Raw genomic sequence first — 22,828 nt, 5'->3', positions numbered from 1 at the left:
TATTTACGGTAAGAACAAAGTGTACACATTTTAGGTCCTAACTAACTCCACAAGCATCATACGGGTAGCATAAGCCAACTGAAACTTCGCTCATTTTGGAGATGCCTACAATTGCAACAGAAAGCCAGAAGCCACTGATTACAAGGACAGGCCTGGCTTCATGGGAATGTCTGAGGGGCCTATTTTGAGTCTTTTCAGTACTAAACCCTCTACTGCTCTCTGCTCTGTCTTGTTATCAATTTAGTTGCTCATTTCAACTGGATACGACTACCTGCACCACACAGTTGCTCCTAAAGTAAGGCCATCATGAGGGGTATACTTCTAGAAACAGAACTGTCAACATTACTGTTTGCTATTTTCAACCTAGGTTACCATTTTCAGGTCCCTTGGAGTCTCTTATGAACTGTGTGCAATTGACAGCAAACACAAACAAGCTTTTATCCCATGAATCTATTGCATCTCCAAGAACTAGAAACACAATGGCCTGATCATTCATGCATAGGAAACTGTCATTCATTTGATTTCAGTATGATCGGTTTATCTGCTGAGAGCCTTTTCTGTTGTGGCATGTACCCGTCCTTTGGAACATCAATCCCCAGAGATTAGATTGGCCCTGACCCTACTGACTTTCTGTTAGGCCCTAAAGATGCAGTTCTGCCACCAGATTTGGGGATCCAGATGTGTGCTCCAATCTGTACAGTGGTTATGTTGATGGCTGTTGTAGGTTCTTTGTACCTTGACTGCTGACTGTATTGCAGTTCTTTATACGGTTTTATATCTTTTTTTAAATTGTTGTAAGCTGCCCAGAACCATATATTTGAGATCAGCGGCTAAATGAGCTGAAGTAATAAATGAATGAAAATGATAGCGTGTGCCGAATATACAACTCAACCTATATAATTGTACCATCCACTGTGTAACCCTTTACATATTCTAAAACTCAAGAAAACAATAAGCAAATGTGACTTACAACAACACATGCTCTATACCAGTGTTTCTCAACCGTGACAACTTTAAGATGGGTGGACTTCAACTCCCAGAATTCCCCAGCCAGCATGGGGAATTCTGGGAGTTGAAGTCACACATCGTAAAGTTGTCACGGTTGAGAAACAGTGCTCTATACTAAGGCCTGTCCTAGCAAAACAATTTTGGCACATATCAGGACATGTAAGCCAACTATAAATCCCAGAGATTAGTTTAGCCAGTGAATCTAAAACCTTTAGTGGTTTTTTAAAAAATGCTTTGTACTCTCAGAAGCTAAATCTTCTCAGGCTGCCTACGAACTTACTTAAATTAGAAGAAATCTGCTTTTAACCCACACCACCAAGAATATCCTTGAATTAACATTTCAAGAAAAACAATCCCAGATTGCCTCGAAGGAAAAGAAGGAAGTGAAGAAATCTCAAAGGTAGTGAGAAATCAGTTTTTCTTCACATGCTGCTCAGGAGGATATTCAGGAGAACTACTTAAGCAATTTTACATTTTAACTAATAAACAAGTTGGCTTTTAACTCAGGAGGACGTCCACCCCATGCAAAAACAGGGCAGGCATGGCAGATACACCAGAACAACATGCATAGCAAAGGAACTATGCCATAGACTTATTATTACCTTCCTTGTCTGATCAAGTCCTACAGCTTCCATTTGTGTTTTGCAATGACTATGCAAAGAAGCATCACAAGAGATGGTTAACCCTCCATGCCACCCTGGGACCCAGGCAAGCTTCTGCCAATGGACAACACACCTGTCTTTTTTGTTACCCTTGACTAAAAGAGCCCTAGTTTTAATGCTGGAAAAACTTCAGTTCTAGACGACGTCTTCTCATCTGTCGTCTTAAGGTTTATGGATGAAAAGGAATCCAATCTGAGAAAACGATAAATGAAGACTGTTCTTCTGTTCCTTTGTTTCTCCATTACATGGAACCAGTTCACAGCTTCGAAAAGTTATACCTAAAACACAATGGGAAAGAAGACCCCCGATTTCTGGCTTCAAAGCTTATTAGCTGAGTCTTTTTACATCTTGGTCTATTGCCATACAAGCCTAGAACAACCTGGAATAATCCAGATACCAAAGAGGTCAGCACAAGCACCTACAGTCTTAAGAGCATGTTAGCGAGCAAACAAAATGTTTTAGAAAGAGTGGGTGGAACAGCATTTGGTGCCAACAGAAACAGGAGACAGGGTGTGTTCAGAATGTTAACCTTGGTACTCACAAGCTGCATTGTGCAAAAATAGTCCTGGACTTTGAATTATAGCATGCAAGGTGGTTATATATTCTATTCTAAAGAATCAGTTTTCAAGGCTACAACGCTGCTTCTTTGAAGGTGTTACCTACATGGTAAAATAAAAAACAGGAAGCGAAAGAGTCAATAGGGCCTATTTGCCATTCCTCCAAAATATATTCTGAACCAACATAAGCCTTGTTCAAACATACTTTTGAACAAAGATGCTGCATGTTTAAACATTAGAGTTGTAGTGTTTATTTTTGCCATCTCTTCAGCTCATCACCACAGAAACCAAAGGAAAGGTACCATTCTTCCTCAGATTGTTCAAAGAGTTTGCATATCACTGGAGACATGTTGCCATAGTGACATTTTAGATGTTTATTCACAAGCGAATCAGCTAAGTTAGTCACTCACCCCCAAGATGTTATAATTACCTAAAGAAACCAAATATTCATGGGCCCCCCACCCACCCTCTGCTGGCTCCCCCAAAAAAGAAAAATGAAAAGAGCTGTTGTGTGAGGAAGCATCCATAATGCAGGTGTACATGCAACCAACACCCGAGAGGTAAATGTCAGACTTCAGAGCATGGCAAACATTAGCTGACTTGTCCTACACATCTAAACATACTTTGTGATACAAGAAAAAACACTTGGAGAACCTGAATGAACATCCTGCCTATCATTTAGCTTGCCTTGAAAGAGATTCCAGGAAGCTTCCAGTGCTAAACCGAAGGAAGTGACAATCCATTTTATGCAGAAGATGGGAACATAAATGAGAAAGGATCTCTGTAGAGTGGAAAAGTACAAAGGAAGGAAATTGTTTAAGGTACTGTTTAAATTATCCACTGTTATTCCATCTGAGTTTCAACATAAGAAATGCATCACAAGTATTGCCTTCATACAAACCCAGAATTAAACTTCTTACAATGGGTGAGCTAGAATCTCAGTGTTCTCTTTTTTATGACTTTATTTTCAACATTTCCCTTTCAAGGCACTGGTTTTGCAGCAGGCCATTAATTTTGGGTACTCAGACAAAGTTTTCAATGATTTACTGGTTCTAGAAACATATCATTTCCATTAAGCTTCAACAAGATTGTTGCTGTTGTTGTTAATATTACTAAACCAACTGCCATGAAGAAATAGCCAATCACAGATGAATTATTTTGGACTTTTCTTTGTGCCAAACAAAGAAATGAAGTTATTATTTTGCTAGCGCAAATATTTTAATATTTGTTTAGATTTTTTTAAATCCTGCCTTTATTATCTTTACAAATAACTCAAGGTAATGAGCATACCTAATACTCTTTCCTCCTCCTATTTCCCCTACAACAACACCCTTGTGAGGTGAGTTGGGCTGGCCCAAAGTCACCCAGCCGGCTTTCATGCCCAAGGTGGGACTAGAACTCACGGTCTCCCAGTTTCTAGCCTGGTACCTCAACCACTAGACCAAATTGGCTCTAAAATAAAACAAAGTCATAAAATAAAAATTAAAAAAATAAAAATAAAAAATGTGCACAAACAATAATCCAAGAATATGAAAAGAGCAGACTGAACACCCCAAACCATATGATTTTCCTAATGGAAAAGCTTCATTCCTTATTTCTATATAATATCTTCGGAATTCCTTCCATTCCAAAGAGTTCTTCCTCGAGAAAGCAGACAAGGATTTTTAGTCTTGCATACTGGATAAAACTAGCTAACTATCTAGACGAACTATCTCTTTTCTACAACCAGATCCAATTCCTTTCTCTCAGCTCTTTTAGATGCATTTCACATATAATTCATATGCTCTTTTCTTACAATTTTTGGAGGAGTGTGAGATCGAGATTTATTATTTATCATATTGTGAAAAATGAAGAATGTGCAACCTATTTGACAGCGATATTAAAGAATGACTGAATCTGCTGTTAATTTTTGGTGGCAGCTGCAGAGATAATATCCGATGGGATGGGATACAGGGCTGTCCTACGAAATTAGGAATTTAATAGAAACCTACATCACAATGCCATTTGTAGCAGAAACACACAAACTTGAGAACGGTCAATTCAAAAGCAGGGGTTGGAGGATTAAACCAAAGAGTTACTGTCTATTTCATTTGGTTCGTTTTTATTTTACAAATATGCTTACCGTTTTAGCCTGTCTGTTGTATTTCTGGTTGCATGTTTTTAGCTATTTTTATATGGCTCTGACCAAAACAAAGCTAAATGTATATTTTTAAACTAATTTTTCTAGTGCAGCCACCTTGATTATGCTTCAACTTTAATTTTTTTCATCAGCAAGTTTGAGACTGGGTTAAACCAAATCCCCCACAGAATGCTATATTTAAGGTAGCTTACCATATGAACAGTAATAGGGTCATGAGACCACAATGCTCTCTTTCTCAGCTACCGTGTTTCCAAGAGGACTTGGGTCCACGTTCATCCAGAAATTGCCAAAAAAGAAGAAAAGTCAAAGCAAACCCTCAATCTGACATCTTCTGATCGGTTAAACGTTGGAATTATATTGAGAAAAAATATGATTGTGTCACCATTTATTTACATTATTTATGAGCGGGCTTGCAGCAAACTCCCTGAATGTGCACAGAATACAAACAGATTAGAAACGCAATACAATTAAAAAATAGACCATGCTGACATCCCAAATAAGAGAACGTAAGACAAAAAAAGTAGACCTAAAATAGCATAACCTAGTTGAAAAGGCTTTGGGAAATACAAAGGGGGTTGCCTACAGCTAAAATGCTATCAAGAGAAATACCAGGGAACCATCTCTAGGGAGAGCTGCGACCCACACTTGATATAAAAGGCCCGATTACTGCTAGGAACTGTAGAGGGGGCATCTGAAGAAGGCTTTCTTACACAGACCCAGGATCCAAATCAGCAGAAATTATGGCACCAAGTCTCCAAAAAGGGCCATAAAACATTAAAACCCACACTAACAGTGCCCATAAACCAGGCAAAGCCAAAGAGGAGAGAACAGATTATCTGGATTTATCCATTTATATTCGGCATTTACTTATAGTTCAGACAGCAAAACTTATTATAGCCCTTCTGGTCAAATTAATCAAACTAAGATGTTCTTTTACGAAGCAGAAAACAAACTAAGCCCAACTTGAACTAGACTTCAAATTAAGAAATCCCCTTGAACTATTAAACTGTACTGAAGGATTTTTTTTTTACAGAGTAAGCCATGAATTCTAGCTTAGTGGTGTTCAATCCAGAACCCTTCTAAAACCAAACAATCTTCAGATCTCCCTCAAATATATTCCTTCAACCTCGATCTATTTAAATAAACTGAAGCTGCAGCAATGTCTTTGTTACATTGGTGAAGATGTTGTTCCAAGAAAAGCAATCACAGATATATTTCTCCACGGTCCCCCACCCCACCCCACCCCACCCCCTTGAAAGACTGGCCTTTGATTACCATGGTCCACCTTCAGCCTAGTAGCATAGAGAAGAAAATAACCTCTACAAATGCCATAATCTCATTCATACGACTTTTGTTTTAAAGAACCCCCCCCCCCCACACTAAATAGATTTATGGCTTCAGCTTATCTGCCAAGTCCTTCCAAAACAACCCCTTTTAGTAAGAGGTACGAAAAGATGAGCAGTGAACCTTTAGAAACTTGCCTGGGAATTTCTGATAAACAAAGAAGCTTCCCTTGCACTTTTAACAGTTTCATAAATTTTTTGAGGTTTTTCCTAGCTACTCTTCCTGTTTTTTATTAACGGAGAGCTAGCCTGAACTCAGGAAGGCTTGTTAATGCCTGACACAGCAAGCAATAGAACTGCAGATGAACAGCCCATCCAAGCTTTATTGCTTTGTTTAAAAAAGAAAAAAAATGCAGAATGCTGAAAATTACAATACGATACACGGGCAGGAGTCCAAGAAAGGAAGAATTATTATTAGCAGTCAGATCTGGAGCAGACTGATAACACCAGGCCAGTGTTTGCTTCTGAATTTAAATGGGACATCTCAGATGAGTCATCTCGAGCTTGCTTTAAGTCTTTTCCTTTGATTTCTAGAGTAAGACCAAGGCTAGAGGTTCACTTATGACCAATCTTAGAAAGCCTGAAGACAGCGGGATCTGCCATATGAAAGCAATTAATTCTAAAATTAAAGCCTTGGGCAGTGGGAATGAGTTGGATCTGGATTAAAACTGTACTCTAGAGAAAATCTTAGATAAACCCATCAGTCTCTGGAATTTTTTAAAAAAAATTTAACAAATGAGAACATATTGTCATGCAACCGCAACTCAATGTTTCCTGTATGCTTCACTTGATATACATATGCCTCAATGCGCAACTCTGGCAGATTGGTTCAGTACAACTCAGCACCACAGATGAAGAGTTCTGCTAATATAAAGTGCATTATTAACATCACACTTTGCTTCCTTTTAGTACAGCCATCCTACATTATGTGTAATTAATTTAATAAACATTGTCTCACTACTGACGATCAGGATTGTTTTAAAATAGACCGTTGAAAGATAAAATTGTACACATCTACATTATGAAGGACCAGCACGTATCTGGTGAGGTGAGCTGTAGCCCATGAAAGCTCATGCCACAATAAATCTGACTTAACACTCCAAATTATTCACAGACGTTGTGTTCTGGCTGCTTCAATCGTCTTAACTAAAGGGTCTCTCTATATAGCCAAGTTACTGATAGTCAGTTCCTTAAAAACCTACAGCAGCTTCAAATCTCTACTGAATTTTTCTCTTTCTGCCCTTTCTGTACTTGGCATTTCTGGGGGGTGGAGGGCAAGGAGTTGGAAGTGTCATTTACTTTGAACTCTTGAAGGCAATGTTTACCAGCTGAAATAACTTACAAAGTCTGAATATTCAATCAAGGTCATTGTAGGTTGTTAACATTCAGCTTCATGAAGCCTTCCTACGGGACTCATGAACAACTAATTCATGAAAGAAGCTACAGTGGTTACATTATGCATTAATTCAAACAAATTTGCCTAATAATGTCATAACACATTCAACAATCATTCAACCTAAGTACCAGCCACAGCTGTTTCACAGAGCTCTTAACTGCTTGTGAAAGGTGAGCACCAAAAGTAAGTGATCAGGTTGGATTGGAAATGATTGGAAAAAGCCAGTTTGGTCTAGTGGTGAAGGCGCCAGGCTAGAAACCAGGAGACGGTGAGCTCTAAGCAGGCTGGGTGACTTTGGGCCAGTCCCTCTCTCTCAGCCCAACTCACCTCACAGGGTGGTTGTTGTGGGGAAAATAGGAGGAGGAGGGACGACTGAGTTTGTCCGCCACCTTTTTTTTAGCTATTTTTTAAAAATAATAAAGGCAGGATTAATTTTTTTAAAAAATATATATCCATATTTCAGGTCTAAATTCTTTCATTTAGGGATGGGGTCCATGAGAACTTAAACATACAGGAAAGAAGAATACCAAAGTGAGCCCTCAGGGATCAAGTAGAAATTCATCTCCACCTACCCTAGTCCTGGTTGGTTACTATAGTGTTGCTGATTTACAAGCCATGAACAGAATGTGTGTCCATTTAACATCTCACTGAATTAAATTCCGTTACAAAATGAAGAAGTAAGACAGAGAAGTGTGCCATTTCCTTTTTTATTGTCCTCCTGTTCCCGACAAAAGCCTTGAAACTTTCAAAAGAGCACGATCATCTGCAAAAACAATGAGTCTTCCAGAACAAAATTATTATGTGAAATAATTTTTGTTCAAAACGGAGCCACTAAAACCCATGATGTCATATGGGTTTTGAACAGTGCAGCTCTGACAATTAAGTTAAATTCATCAATTTGTCACTAAAATGATGCAGATGTTCATGGGACACAAAATAATAATCTTTGTTGAATTAACTATAATTTTAGATCTATAGAAATGTGACGCCAAAATGATCCTGTAGATGCCAAAATGAACTATCACTGAAGTTCCTATACTTACTCCATGCCTCCCAATATGACTGAACATCTAATTCAGCATATTCTAACAATTTATAAATAGTTATTATAGGCTTTTAATCATTTTATCTAATCATTAAGTGGACAGAATCTGTGGGTCATTCTTCTTCAACAGACACGTATTCATCAGCTCCAGGACCTGGGAGAAACAAGTCTTAACAGTTTTAGGACATCAGCTTTTTTCCCACATTAAGCAGCTAATTCAGAAACAATTCTGTGAATTATGCAATCAAAAGGTCCATCTGCGGCTATTAGGATTATTATGATACTTAAAGGATAGATTCTCCAAAGACTAATACCAACTTCTGCTTTGAAAATTGCTGAATGACATTACAAAATTAAGGAATGTACTCATCATGGCAAAAGGGAGTTGATTTTTACAAGCTTTACTGGTTTTGTTTGGTTGCTAAAAAAACAGTTGAAGGCTCTTAAACAAACAATCATGTCATCATTTCAAAGCAGTTGGGCAATAAAATGGCCTTAGTAATTTATGTAATCATTACACCCTTTAACTATAGACTCCTTAACACTAGCATAAAATCTGAGCTTAACTCTCTGGAAAAACAGAGTTAATCCTTGCTATTTCCTGTTCCAAGTAGAAATATAACATTATGATTAGATTCCTATGTGGTGCTGAACCATAATTTATTAACTAAGGCACAATAAAATGGATGTACATCTTATTTAAGGCTTAGTGTGGCTTGCTCCGTTTTGCCTCAGCATGTTGTAGGAACCTGTTCGCTGTGGATTGTAAACCATATACTTCGGCATGCAGTCCAGGCTGTGGCTTAATTCAAGAAACTACGATATAAATGATAATGTATGCAAATCCATCTTTGAAAACATTTTGTCCCCCTAGGTCACAATATATTGTGTTACTCCTCCTGCAGTGTCCTACAGAAGCTCTTCACCAGCGCAAGCAGGGGGTCTGTTGCAAAGCAGAATAGAGTCTGGCAAGCTGCACCCACTCTATGATATCCCTGTGCCCTTCTTTACAAGCCTGGTCATGATGCCAGCAAGCAAGGAACAAACACATCATGTTCCTTGCTTGCTGGCAAAAAAACAGGTCAGCTGGCTTGTTTTTTGATGGTAATTCTCAATTACCAGAGTGGATTGGCTACAGCAGGGTTTCTCAACCGTGGCAACTTGAAGATGTTGGACTTCGACGCCCAGAATTCCCCAGCCAGCATGGCTGGCTGGGGAATTCTGGGAGTCAAAGTCCACATATCTTCAAGCTGCCAAGGTTGAAAAACACTGGACTACAGTCTCCTGCTGCTGGCCTGTTTTGTTTTTGTTTTTAATTTGCCAACAAGGTATCGCTAGCCTCCCAATTTTATTTTAACTGTTGTTGTCCTCTGCTTGGATTTTTTTTAAGAAAAGAACATTCTGAGAAGTTATGTCAATTAACTTCCCTGGCTGGAGTGTAGATGCTCCTGAGCATAAGACTTTCCCAACTGATCTGGCTTAAGTTACTCAAAGACTGCAAGGGAGAAATCAGGCTGAGACACATGTCTCACAGAAGGCGGCTGGACAAAGCTAACGTCCTCCAAAGCTATTCCAACCATTCAAGTCACACGTCATGGCAATCCACTTAACTGGACTGAGCAAGTGCTGTGCCTAGGGATGCGCAAGTCTTAGGCAGATGAACTTCTCCCCATTTATTAGAACTATGTAGGGTCTTAGATTCAAAGGCAAAGAGGTGTTTTGGCGCACATGGAGGAGGTCCCATGGGACCTTACAGCAATTCCTTAAAGCAGGGGCATCTTTTCTGAGATCGTGTGGCACAGGCAGGGTGCAAAGCTGCTGCCTAGCACTTCCATTTATCCCCCATAAAGGACACCTGCTGACAGGACAATTCTACAAGCAAGTTACTACAGCCTGACTATATGTATACCCTCTCTGCATTGGCCAAGGCAGAAAGAATAATCAAGAAACATGCTGCAGACGTTCAACCTGACATTCCTCTCTACCACCAGACTTCTTCCAAAATATGAAAAGATTTTAAAAAATGGATTTTAAAATAAAATCAGATATGGCTAATAGCGTTTTTCCCCCCGTCTGAAAGAAACTCAGAAATGAACCGTTGGGTGGACTCCACCCACTTATCTCATCAATGATGAGCAGGTATTAGCATAAGAACACCGATCACTTTAATTATGAGAAACACGCCAATAGGATGAACAGACCAACTGAAGCTCAATTCCAGCCCATCATCAAATACATCAAACAAATTTCAACGCTGTTGTATTTACACCTGATCACAATGGATCAAAGGATGACAAAGACATTACTGTGTGCGCTTCCCGTGCTCATGCATTTGAAATAACAGGAGTCAAAGCCCTGGCAAGGGCTTAAATGTGAAATGCTTATTTTGGCTATGACAAAAAAATATAAGAGACAGAGGTGCACTTTGTATAATCATTCACTGGAGAGAGAGAGCCACAAGCCAACTTTTTCTAGCAAATTCAGAACATTCTTTCTAGGAATATCAGAACATAAGAGATGTATGGCAAGATCTATACTTCTGCCTTCCAACAGATAGTTATAGATTCTACCGAATTCATGAAACGTCTAAGTTTAACATTGAGCAGAGCACAAGGTGCCACATGTTTCAAACTAATGTCACCATCAAGAACTGTTGCCTTAATTTACGACACTTTTTTTAAAAAAAAAAATTTCTTAAGTGGGAGGAAAAGAATACAACAAAGATCCATTTTTGTGTCTAAGGTAAAGATTTTAGCTTAATTAACTGCCCCACACTCATTTCATTTAACAAGCATTTGGCAAAATCATGTCAGGTTCTAAACTACCACATTTTTAATTTCATATGCAAAGTAGCCTTTGCCACAGAAATGAGTTGATTAATGAAATGCATAGCCCTAATCAAAGTTGTGCTTTTCTAATGGAGAACGGCATGAAGTGATGGTTAAATATTTTATGAATACTGTTTTGAAATACTCCATTTACATGAGATGCGTCTCTCCATTGGGTTCCGCCACACAGACCTCAAATGGAATGCTCTGGACCAGCCATTAATCTCCGGTTTTAATATCTCTATTTCCCATTGTGATACAGTGGGGGGAAAAAACCTTATAGGTTCTAAATAGGAGTCTGAATACTGTATTCGCTGCTGATTGCGTCTAACCTCATTTTACTTTGCTCTCTCTGCAGCTTGTGCCCAACGATGTTGTAAGTATAAATGGATAAGACTTCATTATAAACAAATGAATGGATGAGACTTCATTATCAACTAGATGTGATCGTGAGTAGCATAAGATGTCAATCAGTGAAAGCAAATAATAAGGTAATACACCAAGAACGACAGAATGGGATGCAGCTAATGATGAGAAGAACAACACATTTTATGCCCTAATCCATGCTCTGGCTGCAGACATTTCAACTGCAGACTTTTCTTCAGAAAGAAAGAAAGAGCTGTAGAAGCGGCCACGGGCTGCCTGGCAGTGTCTTGCCCTCAACAGAGGAAGCTTTGTGGGTTTCCTTTGTAAATCAGAGCAATCCTAGTCTACTCAACGTAAGTATCTCCTCCCATTTCCTCTCCAAGTCATTTCTGCTCTGAAATGGGGCCTGCGATCTTCCCTCCCTTCATCTCCACAGACAATATTTTAAAATTGTGATCATTCTTATCAAAACTACAGTTGTTAACAAGCACTAGCGGTCAACAATGTGCGAAAGGCAAAAAAAGAAAAAAAGAGTAGCAACTCCTACAAACATTTCATCATTATGACTGAGTTCTCATACTAAGCTAAAGCCATCAAAAACCTGGTTTATATACCATAGTGGCTGCATTCACACAGCACACTAAACCAAGATCTAGCAAACCATACTATGGCATATCATGACGCATGATCTCACCCATTTTGTAACAAAGCAAAATAATAATAATAATAATAATAATAATAATAATAATAATAATAATAATTCACAATCAGGCATGCTGTCCTACACATAATCTGGAAAACCATTCCCATGAACAATGCTTTGAAGTAAATAATGCTATTCTGCATTAGCTTGGGGATTCCAATACTAAAGGTAAAAGCTTTTCCAAGTCAGTCTCAACTCCTGGTGAACACATCCATGGCCATGTATTATCTTGGCAATAACACAGAAGTGGCTTGCTACTGCCACCTTAACTAGACGTAATGAACACCTAATTCACCATACTAGAGTACTCTGTAATTTGATATAGTCTTCCACATACTAACCTTTTATGCTCCCCTACATCCATCTAATACTCTTTTTTTAAAAGATACTTTTAGACTTCTATATACTTTGTTTGAATATCTTCAAACAGAATATATACAGTGGTACCTCGGTTCATGAACTTAATTCGTTCCGTGACTCTGGTCGCGACCCGAATTGGTCGCGACCCGAATCAAATTTTCCCATAAGGTTCAATGTAAATACGGTTAATCCGTTCTGAACCATATGCATTTTTTTTTAAAACCACAAAAATATGAAACAAAATACAGTACGAAGAGAGAGAACGCTAGCCTTGCTCGACGCGACTTCTGGCGTGGAGGACAGGAAGGCGGGTGGGGAGGCGGTTACTGCTTGGAGGGAGAGTCCCCCTCCCTACAGGAAGCCATGACCACGTGTCACGGGAGGGAAAATGGCCGCGGATCCTGTTCGTCACCCGATCCGGCGTTCGCGAATGGAAGCAAAATTTTGCGAACGGTGCTGTTCGTGACCTGAATTGGTTGTGAAAAGAAGCGTTCGTGACCCGAGGTACCACTGTATACCGTATTTTTCCGACTATAAGACGATACTTTTTTCTAAAATCCTTACCCTAAAAACTGAAGGGCGTCTTATTCAAGGAAGTCAGCCGAGAATCGCGCGGTTGCAAAACTGCCCATACTTTGTTTCTGCAGAGAGGCTTCTTCCTATTGCTAGCCTCCAGTCACGAGTGAAATAGCTTGTCTCCCAAACAGACTTCCTCCAATCACGAGCCGGATGTAACTGACGTCAGCTGATGCTGAACAAACCAATTAGAGGAAGTCTGTTTGCAGAGACAAGCTATCTGCAGTTTCACTCGTGATTTAATGTAATCAGTTATGCAAAAGAGCCTGGAAATAGAGCTCCAGAGAGACGGTTTGGACCTCCTCCCACCGAGTGTATCAGGTCAATGTTAACTAATTACTAAATAAAAATGTGTTCTGCACTATCTTTAAAATATTGATTTTTTAATTTTGGGTTGGAAAAGTGGGGGTCGTCTTGTACATGGGGGTGTCTTATTGTCGGAAAAATACGGTATATATATGTATACACACTCTGTATAGACTCTGATGTATCTTCTATGCTTTTAACTGACTGTACCCCACCTTCCTTATGCTGATCTATGACCGTAGTAAAGATCTGATTTCGTTGGCCACCTTAGGAAGCTAAAAACTATACGGTGCAACTCAGATGCATAACTTTAGGTTCATTTTCTTCAAGCGTTCATTACACAAATGGATTCAAATGCTTAATTCTGTCCACCTCAATACAAATTCATGTACCCAGAGGACCAAACTTCTGCAGTCCGTCCAGTTGTGTTACACTCCACTTTCTACGCTTCCCAAACAGCTTGAAAATATGAAAGAAGCTCTAATCAAATACATCTGGTAAACACCAGGTAGAAGGATGCTGATGTGATGGGCAACCTCCGATTCTTGTGCGGAGGATAAACATTCACAACTTATAGGAGAGGTGGGGAAAACTGACTTGGAAATTTTAGTCTAATCATTTTTGGCTCACAGAATCTCACCAAGACCTCAGCCAAGCACTGGCAACTTCTGCTCTCAACAAGCTCTGCAAATGCTAGTCAGGGCAAAGGAGAGACAGTGTCGTGCAGAAAAATAAACTCGGCTGCTGTAACAGCAGGATGGTTAGGGGAACAAGCAGATGCCTCAGAGGTGTGAGTAAGTGTGGTGGAAAGGAATTAGCTGCTTGGATTGTATCTCAGCCCAAAGCATACACATAAGAGTACAAAGATTACTAAGGCCTCAGAAGAGGGTAGTCTGTTGCTGGGCTAGAAATTATTGGACAATCCTGGATGGTTTTGTTCAGAACCATTTTGCGTGATGGATTTCAGCAAGTGAGGAATGGAACATCTCAACAGCTGCAATGCTCATTTTCTCTTCTGATATTAAGATCTGTTGTGGCATTTAACTCCAATAGTTATTTCTATCTCCAACTCACGGTCTTGCAAAAGAATGTCACCTTGTAATAAGACCCCAAAATATGAAGAACATTTCTTCACTAATTCCTTAAAAAATAGAACCTGCCTTCTTCTTCTCTGCAGTGCATCGCTCACTTGCTACAAAGCACAGAAGTATGGAACAAATCATGAAGACATTTTATGTCTCTACCCTCTTGCATCAAAACTATGTTAAAATCAGGTTTAAGACGTTAAATGAAACAATTAAAAGCCTGTTAAGGAACTGAACCCAGTTTATGTTAATACTATTCATTACTTGAATAAAAGGTTGTTTGTTTCATCTTTCTCTTAAATTTCTGAAGACTGTGGAACGGAGGTCAGATATCAAAACATGTTAGCCCTGATCCTAATTCAAGTTTTTATCAGTGAGAACCCTAGGCTGTTGGTTAAAAATTCAAACAATTATGATAGGATAAGGCAAGTACTGAAGCATTTAGAGATCTGCAAACTGGCTTACGTTTTATAATGCCATGGAAACTCAAATGAGGTGCAGGAGAACAGGCAAGTAAAACATATTTTAGGAGACTGCCTGGGACCGTTCTGCATCATGACCGGAGAAAGATGCAGTGAGGACAAAAGGAAGCAAAAGAGAATATTTCAAGAATGAGGACTAAACCTGAGAGCGTACAGTGAAAAGGGAACTAATGAAACAATACCCAAAAGCTGTATGCTACTTGTAAGACTTCAAGGATAAAGTTACTGGCTCAAAACATATTGAGCAATTGAACATAATGAGCTGTGTGTTATAAAAGAGGTTGAACACTTAAAGTGTGTAGCTAAGGGCTATAAACAAATTGAAATTTCTGATTTGGAAGACACGATTAACGTGCTCATCACATTTTTGATAGGCCACCCATCTTCTGCTCTTACTGTCTGTCCAGCATCTTTCAAAAAGCAACACACCATTAGGAAGCTATTATGTCAGTCACGTGGCACACTGCTAACACAACTAGTAGGATTTTTTTTAACAATTGTAATGATTAACAGCAATGGAAAATTAGATCTCCATCACGGTTAAATTATCATTCTAAATGAGACATCCGATTGTTCAGAATTCAGTACCGTTAGCTTGCTCTTGCTCTCTCTCACACTCTCTCGTTCTCTGGAAAAGTAACTGCAAGGGAGGCCTAATTGTGGTACTTTCAAGGTAAGCTATATGGAGCAGTTTCTACACATATGTGATACCTAAACTGCTATACTTAATTTGGACTGTTTTCCTTTGCTTGCATGTCATCTTGCAGACTTCAGGGCACAAGTACTCAATTAAATGAGACAGGCTATTTGGCAAAGCATGTACAGAAACAATGCACTCCCAGCACTCCTAGCATCTCTTAGTCAACCATTTGAATTTAACCTCTTCAAAAGCACTCTAAATATAAATTATCTGTCTCAAGGGAGCTAACGTCCAGTTCATGGCAGCTCTAAACTGTATTAATAGCCTAGCTGGTAAACATCCAGTATAGTTCATTTGATCTATTCTTGCATTTCAGTTTGCAACATCAATACTTTTCTTGGGCAGCATCAAGGCAGAAGAAAGCAGAGATTAAAAAAAGCTTTATCTCCCTTCCGCTTGCTACTGATATATATCTCCCATAAGCCCCAGCCAGCAAAGCCCACTGGGTGGTACCTGTGGGTTACAAGCCAGCAACTCTGAGAAAGGGCACAGTTCTCCCCCTGAACACGAATGGAAAGAAATTGCTGTCTTCATGGATCCTCACCACTTCAAACCACTTGTGATTATTGGCTTTAGGTCATGCCTTTTAAAGCAGCTTCTTCTTCACGAGTCTGTCTCACTACATGTTTCATCATGGATGACTTTATGCCTTCAATAGGTTTAGAGGCTGGCCTAGAGGGCTGTTTTCCTTTTGTCCAAGCGTGTGTTGCCCTGTGTGATTTAAAACTTCAGCCTGATTCAGAGACCGTTTCTTTTTTAAATATAAATATTTCATTTTACTGCATCCTAGCTCTCGGTTATCACATTTTTAAAACTGTTTATGGTGGTCAAAGGGTCCACCCGGGATCAAAAAGTTCCCATCAGAATCTCAATTATGAAATTCAGCTCAATCGAGCATCTTTTGCAAAAATGTAGCAAAGGTCAAAGGTGAAGAGGAGAAAAATATTCCCTGCCCTGAGGCTGTCAGAGGAAGGACAGGATATACAGGTAATAAAAACATAGCACCTTGTAAACTGTGCTGGGGTATTGCATCTGAAACAGAAATATCCTAATAAAAAATGAGGGAAAAATAGAATTAATATTCATAAATGAAGCAGCAAAACCAGGAACTTACACTATGAATATTTATGCAAGATTAAGCTTCACATACATGCGCTTTCAAACACAGAGGGTAAGCTGGAAACAGACGTGTCGATGTTAAACAGATTAATGCGTGACCTGGCGCCAGGGACTTCTTAGCTGAGATAATCAGGTAAAAAAAAAATCTACCTAGCGCACTCAGTGAATCGATGGAGCCCTAATGGGGGGCGATACGGCACCCACTTATTTACATTCTATGCAAGCAAGCTGGGCTTTAGTTTTTGCTAAATCAAAGCTGCCCAGGAAGGAAAGAGAGTTCATGCCACCAGTTCATAATCACGAGACGGCTCCCAGACAGGATGCGCACAGGCAGCTGAGCTTGTGTCCGCTCACAGAGAGGAAATGCCATACCGCTGGCAGATTTTAACAGGTGCAGAGATTTAATATCATCAGGAAGCAACACGACAGCTCCCCGCCAGCGCATCACCCGTGCCAAGCAACCTGATAGGAGCTTTAGCTAGAACCCTGCATCCCACCCTCATCGTGCGGCGTTATCCACCGGGTTGAACAATTTCCGATAGGTTATTCAAGACCACTAATTGCCACCACCGTGCGAACAAATGCTGAGGAATCTAAGAGTTCTCAGACGAATTCCAGAAGAAACGACCGTTCCAAGATTATCGGAGCGCCAGCATATGTGCTCTGCCACAGAATCTCAAAGAACAAAACATGAAGAGCGCCCCATGTTCAGTTGAAAGATGCCACAGAGACAGGGCGAATAAGACAATCGTAAGCAGGATCTCCTAAGAATATTTCAAGTATGGTGTGAAGAATCAGTCCCGCAAGGTGTGAGGAGGGAGACAACGTTGGAAAGTTATTTCTACACACTCTGGAGCACTGTTAATAGCAAGGGCTTCCATTTTAACAGATGTGCTTCATTTTGAGAATGACCAATGTGTTACATTCCTCTCCTTTAGCCCTAGACCGCTTTACAACGCAGGAATTTCTTCCGCGAGCTTTAAGGTAGACTTGATTAAGTGAGGCCGAGCATCCTCTCCCAGTTAAGAGTAGCCATATTTATAGGCATGAATTGGACTCTCTAAATAAATGTGAAGTCTGAAAGCCAACACATTAAGCAGCTGGTATTGGAAAATAGTCAAGCTCCGTTAACGTCAGGTTAATGAAACAGAGGCTTTTCCATCCGAACTGTTTTCTAATGTAAGCTTCTAGACTGATCTGAAACTAGATTTCTTGTTACCGTGCCAAGAACGCAGAGGTCAGCCCTCATAAATACATCCGCACATACATACAAGGTAAAGCAAAAGACTCAGGCGATTAACTCTGCATCCAATCTCTGGATATTAATCCAAATTCTTCATACGCCACTGAAATGTTGCTGATTAAGCTCTACCACTTATTTAAACCCCCTATAAAAATGAACTGCACGCAGCAACACAATTCCTTTTATCCCAGAAAGGATTCACAGCAACCCTCCCTCGCTTTGAGCACACAATGCCAAGTCTTTTCCAGACCTCTCAGAAGAAAACAGACCCACAGAGATAGTGTAAGAGAAGACCCTAAACGGCTTTCACAAACACAGGCAAAATCCGGTTATAAAATGGCCTGGGGGGAAAACAAAAAAAAAAAACAGGAGCTCCGTATAACAACGTCCCTTGAACAGCCACAGCGGCAGTTTAAGCGCAACCCAGTCATCACTGAATTTTGCCGTGTTATTTTACTAAATTGTTGCAACAACTTTGAACAGAAACACTGCCCCCCCCCCAAAGGAAAGCTATAAACCGATCGGATTTGTGTCAAGCGCAGAGAGCAGGAGAGGGGGACAACTCAGGCAGATCAATCAAATGCAAATATTCTGCCTCCCGGACAGTGGAAAAGTACAGTTTTCAAGGAGAGTCAGGAAAAGGACGCAGGATCGTACCTTTGCTGCAGGGTTTCTCAGCCCGGGTTAGAAAGGGCATTATGGATGTTACAGAGACAGATAACTTCCCTTTCCCCCCAGTCCCATGCATCAAAGGCAGAGGCAATTCAGCTGATGTGAGAGAGGAGGAGGGGTGCATTCCAGCTGTGCTTTCCTTTGTCACCCTCCCCCGCGAAATCCCGCAAGGGGACCGTCCGTGGGCAGCCTCCGGGCCCCCCAGCTTTCCCCCCTCCCAATTATCCGTCATCCTGACTGCCCCGCCACAGAGGGGAAGAGAAGGACCCACCGAGGGATGTTTCGCTGCGCTCAGACGCTTTTGAACTCCCGGCGAAAGGGGCGTCAAGTCCCCTCCCGCAGGGGGGAGAAGGGGGAAAAGACCAGGGTGCGAGGCCGGGAAAGGGCTTTGGGCCAGCGGAGGAGCCACGAAGCGGGGACGGGGGGGGCCAAAACAGCTGCTTTGCAGGAGGGGAGCGGGTCGCCCCGCAGGTGCGGATGCGCTACGGATCGGGAAGGGAAAGAGCCGCTGGAAAGGGGGGGGGTGTGGGTGAAAGGGAAGCCCGGTTTTAGGAAATCGCCAAGCCTCCCCCGGCCCCGTCCAGATGTGGGCAGCTGCCTGGGCCGGGACCGACCGGGAGATCCAGGAACGGTGTAAGGACTCCAGCGAGGGACCTTTCACGGCCGCCGGGGCTGCGGCTGCTGCTGCTGCCGCCGCTCCCGCCGGCTCCAGGCGCGCCCAGGAAGGGGAGACCCTCCCTCGGGGCGGGGGGCTGCCCGCCCATGGGCGACCTGCCGGAGGATCCCCCCGTGCAGGAAAAGGACCCTCCGGGACCGCCAAGGAGCGCCGCGCCGCGCCGCGCCAGGCTCCGGGCGGGCCGGCGATGCGCCCCTTCCCCGCCGGCGGAGGATGGGGCGCGCCGAGCAGGCGCGGGGTCCGGCCGCCGCCCTCGCCCCGGAGCGGGCTGCTCCCCCGCGCCTACCTCGATGTACCCGGCCAGCGTGGCCGCGGGGCTGCCGAGGCCCAGGAGCAGCAGCCACAGCAGCGACCGGCCGCAGCGCTGCGCCGCCGCCGCCGCCGCCGCCGCTGGGAGGGCGCCCCCCGCCCGCGTCGTCCCGGACACCGCCATCCCGCACCGCCGCCCAGGAGCAACTGCCGCGCGGGGACCGCGGCGGCGCCACCAGCCGCGCTTTCGTCACGGGGGGAGGAGCCGGGGAGACGCCCCGCCCCTCCCCGCCGGCCCGTCGCCGGGGTGGCTGAGCGCGGCCCGCGGGGGCGGGAGCCCAGAAGATAGACAGCGCGCTCAGCCAAGAAGCCACCGAAGGACGAGACTCTTCTTTTTTCCTTTTATCCCGCCCCGCCCCTTTCAGCGGCAACCAATCAGGGGGAGCTCAGCGGAGTTTGGCGTTCTGCTGCCCCCTCCCCGCGGGCTGCGCGGGGCCGGGACGCTGCTGGGGCTTTGCATTCAATTGATTATTGATTGATTATGGGCCGTCAAGGCCGCAGAGGTAGATTTTCTCCATGAAGATCTATCCCCAACCTTGTCTTTCAGGCCTTGCAGCGGTGCATTAAATAATGAATATTATTAATATTAAAGTTATTAATAATATTAAATTATGTAATGTATATATCTATAATATAAATAATGTAAACCGCAACCGTAATAATTAAAATGATGAATAATCAATAATAAGGTATAACTCATAAATAATTATTGAATTATAGAATTGCATTACATAATTGCATACACTGTAACACAATCGCAGAGGGGTTGTGGAAGTTTTTTCATTTTTTCATTGTATCTACGAATAGCCCATTCGGAGGGAATTGCATGATTGCTAGAGAAATTATGGGGACCGAAGCCCTTTGATTATGTAAGGTTCTCGGCTACCCAGAAAAATTGAAATCAATCAGCAGCACAAAACAAGAGATTTCAAGCAGGGACTTCTCTAAGCAGCGTTTTATTTGGCCAAACAAAAGTCTGGGTGCCCACACCATGCACCAAGAGAGAGCAGGGTGGCACACCCTTGGAGACAAAAACACAGCCTTTTATAGTATTTTTAAAAGGCAGATCTTAGTACCATTATAATAAAAATGAGTTTTACAGCCAAAGAAACTTAAACAGAATACATTATTTCCCGCCCTTGTTTGCTTACATTAATTTAAAGGAGTTCCCCCTAACTCTTATACCTTGTCAGTCCCTGCAGACTCCCTCCTTCTGGGTCCTCCCTCCTTTTATCAGGCCTCAGACTTAGTCTCTCCAGGAGGAGTTTTCCCTATTATCTGAGCTAGCTCGTCTGTGGTTAGTTACTTCCTCTTGCAATTTCGCTAAGTGCTGTTAGCATTGAAGCTTGGCTATAAAGAACTCTGCGCATGCTCTAAAGCTATGATGTTAACATTGCCAATTTAGATATTGCTTCATTGCCACTTTAGATATTGATCCCTTCAGTTATATGTGGGTTGCAATAATCCACTAGACACCCACTAGAAGGCAGGCATAAGAGTGCCAACTTTCCTGGCTGCGCCCTAATGAACGTTCAGTCATTGCAACCTCAGAAAAATGAGATGAGCTTCAAAAAGCTTTAAGAGATTATTTGTTATGTCTTCGAGAGATTGTGGATATGCTTATTTGGAATTCTGTCAGACCTCACGGGATCTACAACTTCCCTAAAACAAGGGTAGAGAAATCCTCTTTACTCCTCTATGGTGTTTGATCCAGGAGGAATGATGTACGTTAAGATTATCTAGTCTGATTGTGGGCTTTTGTTCCTTTTTTGCCCACCAAGGTTGGGCTCACCAGTGAGTTTTACTCACCAATCGACGTCTGCTCATTGGGGCTCTCTTGTGTTTTTTTCCCCTGCCAAATGAGTTATGGATCGATGACTGTCGGTTATCTCTCATATGAAGATGGAGATTTATGAAAGTGCCTAAGACAGATGTCCCCTTAATTCACATGAAGATAAAAGAGGGAGGAGAGAGAAGCACATTCAGACTTGCTAAATTCTGTTACTATAGCCATTCTATTAAAAATAGTTTTAGACCTACGTAGCATCTGTGTCTTGATCTGGACTACCTTGTCGGGCTGACAACGATGGCCAAAAAACCTAGGAACTGTAGTCTCATGTATGTGGAGGTGGTCACGTTGGGGAGGTGTGATAATGACTGCCCTTATACAAGCTCAAGGCTGCCATGGGTGTCCACATAGGGGCAAATGCATGATGACAACATACACACAGCACTACTTATATAGTCGCATCAGACACCATGATGCAAGCACGCAATGGTAACATTTGCGTGATAGAATCATCACGTACGTATCTCCGTCGTGGCATCCATGCGGTTTGGTGGAGATGTCCCTAAAGGCTTCCTTTAACCCCCTGGGAATGCCAGAATGACTAACCTCGTCAGGTTCATCCGTTCTGCTAAATTGTGGGAACCCCCAATGGCTGCATTCACGCATTGCTTTCAACTACGGTTGCCAAACCACCACAGTCAAGCTCAAAAATGGTACTAAGCCAACAACCATACAATGGCAAGAGTGACCTTTACGCTTAATAGTTTGAGGTGCTCCCCTGTACCTCTAGAAATGTTGCATTCTGAACGGGGAGCAGCGACTGGAGAAGGGTGAAAGAAACAAATTTAAAATTGCAGTCCTGAACACACCTAGAGCAGTGTTTCTCAACCTCGGCAGCTTTAAGATGGGTGGACCTGCCACCTTCCTAACGTGCCTAATGAGTAATAATTCCATATACTAGCCTTCTTCACTGCCACCTTCCTTACTCTCTATGCCCAAGTTTCTCAACCTTGGACAGTGGCCAAGGTTGAGAAACTTGAGCGTAGAGAGTAAAACCCGCTCTCTTTATTTCAACATATTTATTTCAACATCTCTGCAAAACAGCTCAATTATTATTTCAATCTTGCAAACAGAATTCTGAAGCCGCCTAAAGCATTTCCTCAGGAGTGGGGCTGGATATCGAAAGTGGGTGTCTTTAAGCTAGGACGCACTTCCTAATTGCAAGAACAATTTAGCAAGAAAGACAACCCCTTTTCCCAATTGAGATTTGCCAGGACCTCTGCACGAGGCACAAAATATTCTGCCTTCTCGAAAAGTTAGACCACTGAGTCTCATCTTTCAGGGAAATTCCAGTTCTGTGTGTGTGTGTGTGTTTTTCAGGGAACACTACAAGGGTCTTTTACAGCACAAGCCCTTTTATAAAAGAATAATAATGCTGTTGCTTAAGGATTGATCCAAAAATG

At 42.0% G+C, this 22,828-nt stretch overlaps 1 protein-coding gene across 6 annotated transcripts in view; it reads right to left on the bottom strand.

Annotated features, from left to right (window-relative positions):
• Positions 1-19,750, bottom strand: part of APLP2 (amyloid beta precursor like protein 2) — a 63,650-nt gene extending 43,900 nt beyond the window's left edge. For 5 of the 6 annotated variants that reach the window (XM_088139044.1, XM_088139045.1, XM_088139047.1 and 2 more), the window contains exon 1: positions 19,554-19,749. In XM_088139044.1, the coding sequence (XP_087995170.1) occupies positions 19,554-19,700 (147 nt within the window). In that variant the 5' untranslated portion in view covers positions 19,701-19,749. Of the gene's footprint in view, positions 1-19,553 lie in introns of all 6 variants that reach the window. The other variant, XM_088139049.1, reaches the window with a different exon arrangement.
• Between the last annotated feature and the right edge of the window lie 3,078 nt (positions 19,751-22,828).

This window comes from Python bivittatus, unplaced genomic scaffold (genome assembly GCF_059951505.1).
Source record: "Python bivittatus isolate LINGU-HERP-01145 unplaced genomic scaffold, Pbiv_v1 ctg000320_np1212, whole genome shotgun sequence".
Taxonomy (NCBI): Eukaryota; Metazoa; Chordata; class Lepidosauria; order Squamata; family Pythonidae; genus Python; species Python bivittatus.
Note: the sequence above shows the minus strand (reverse complement) of the source record. Positions and strands in the feature narration are given on the sequence as shown.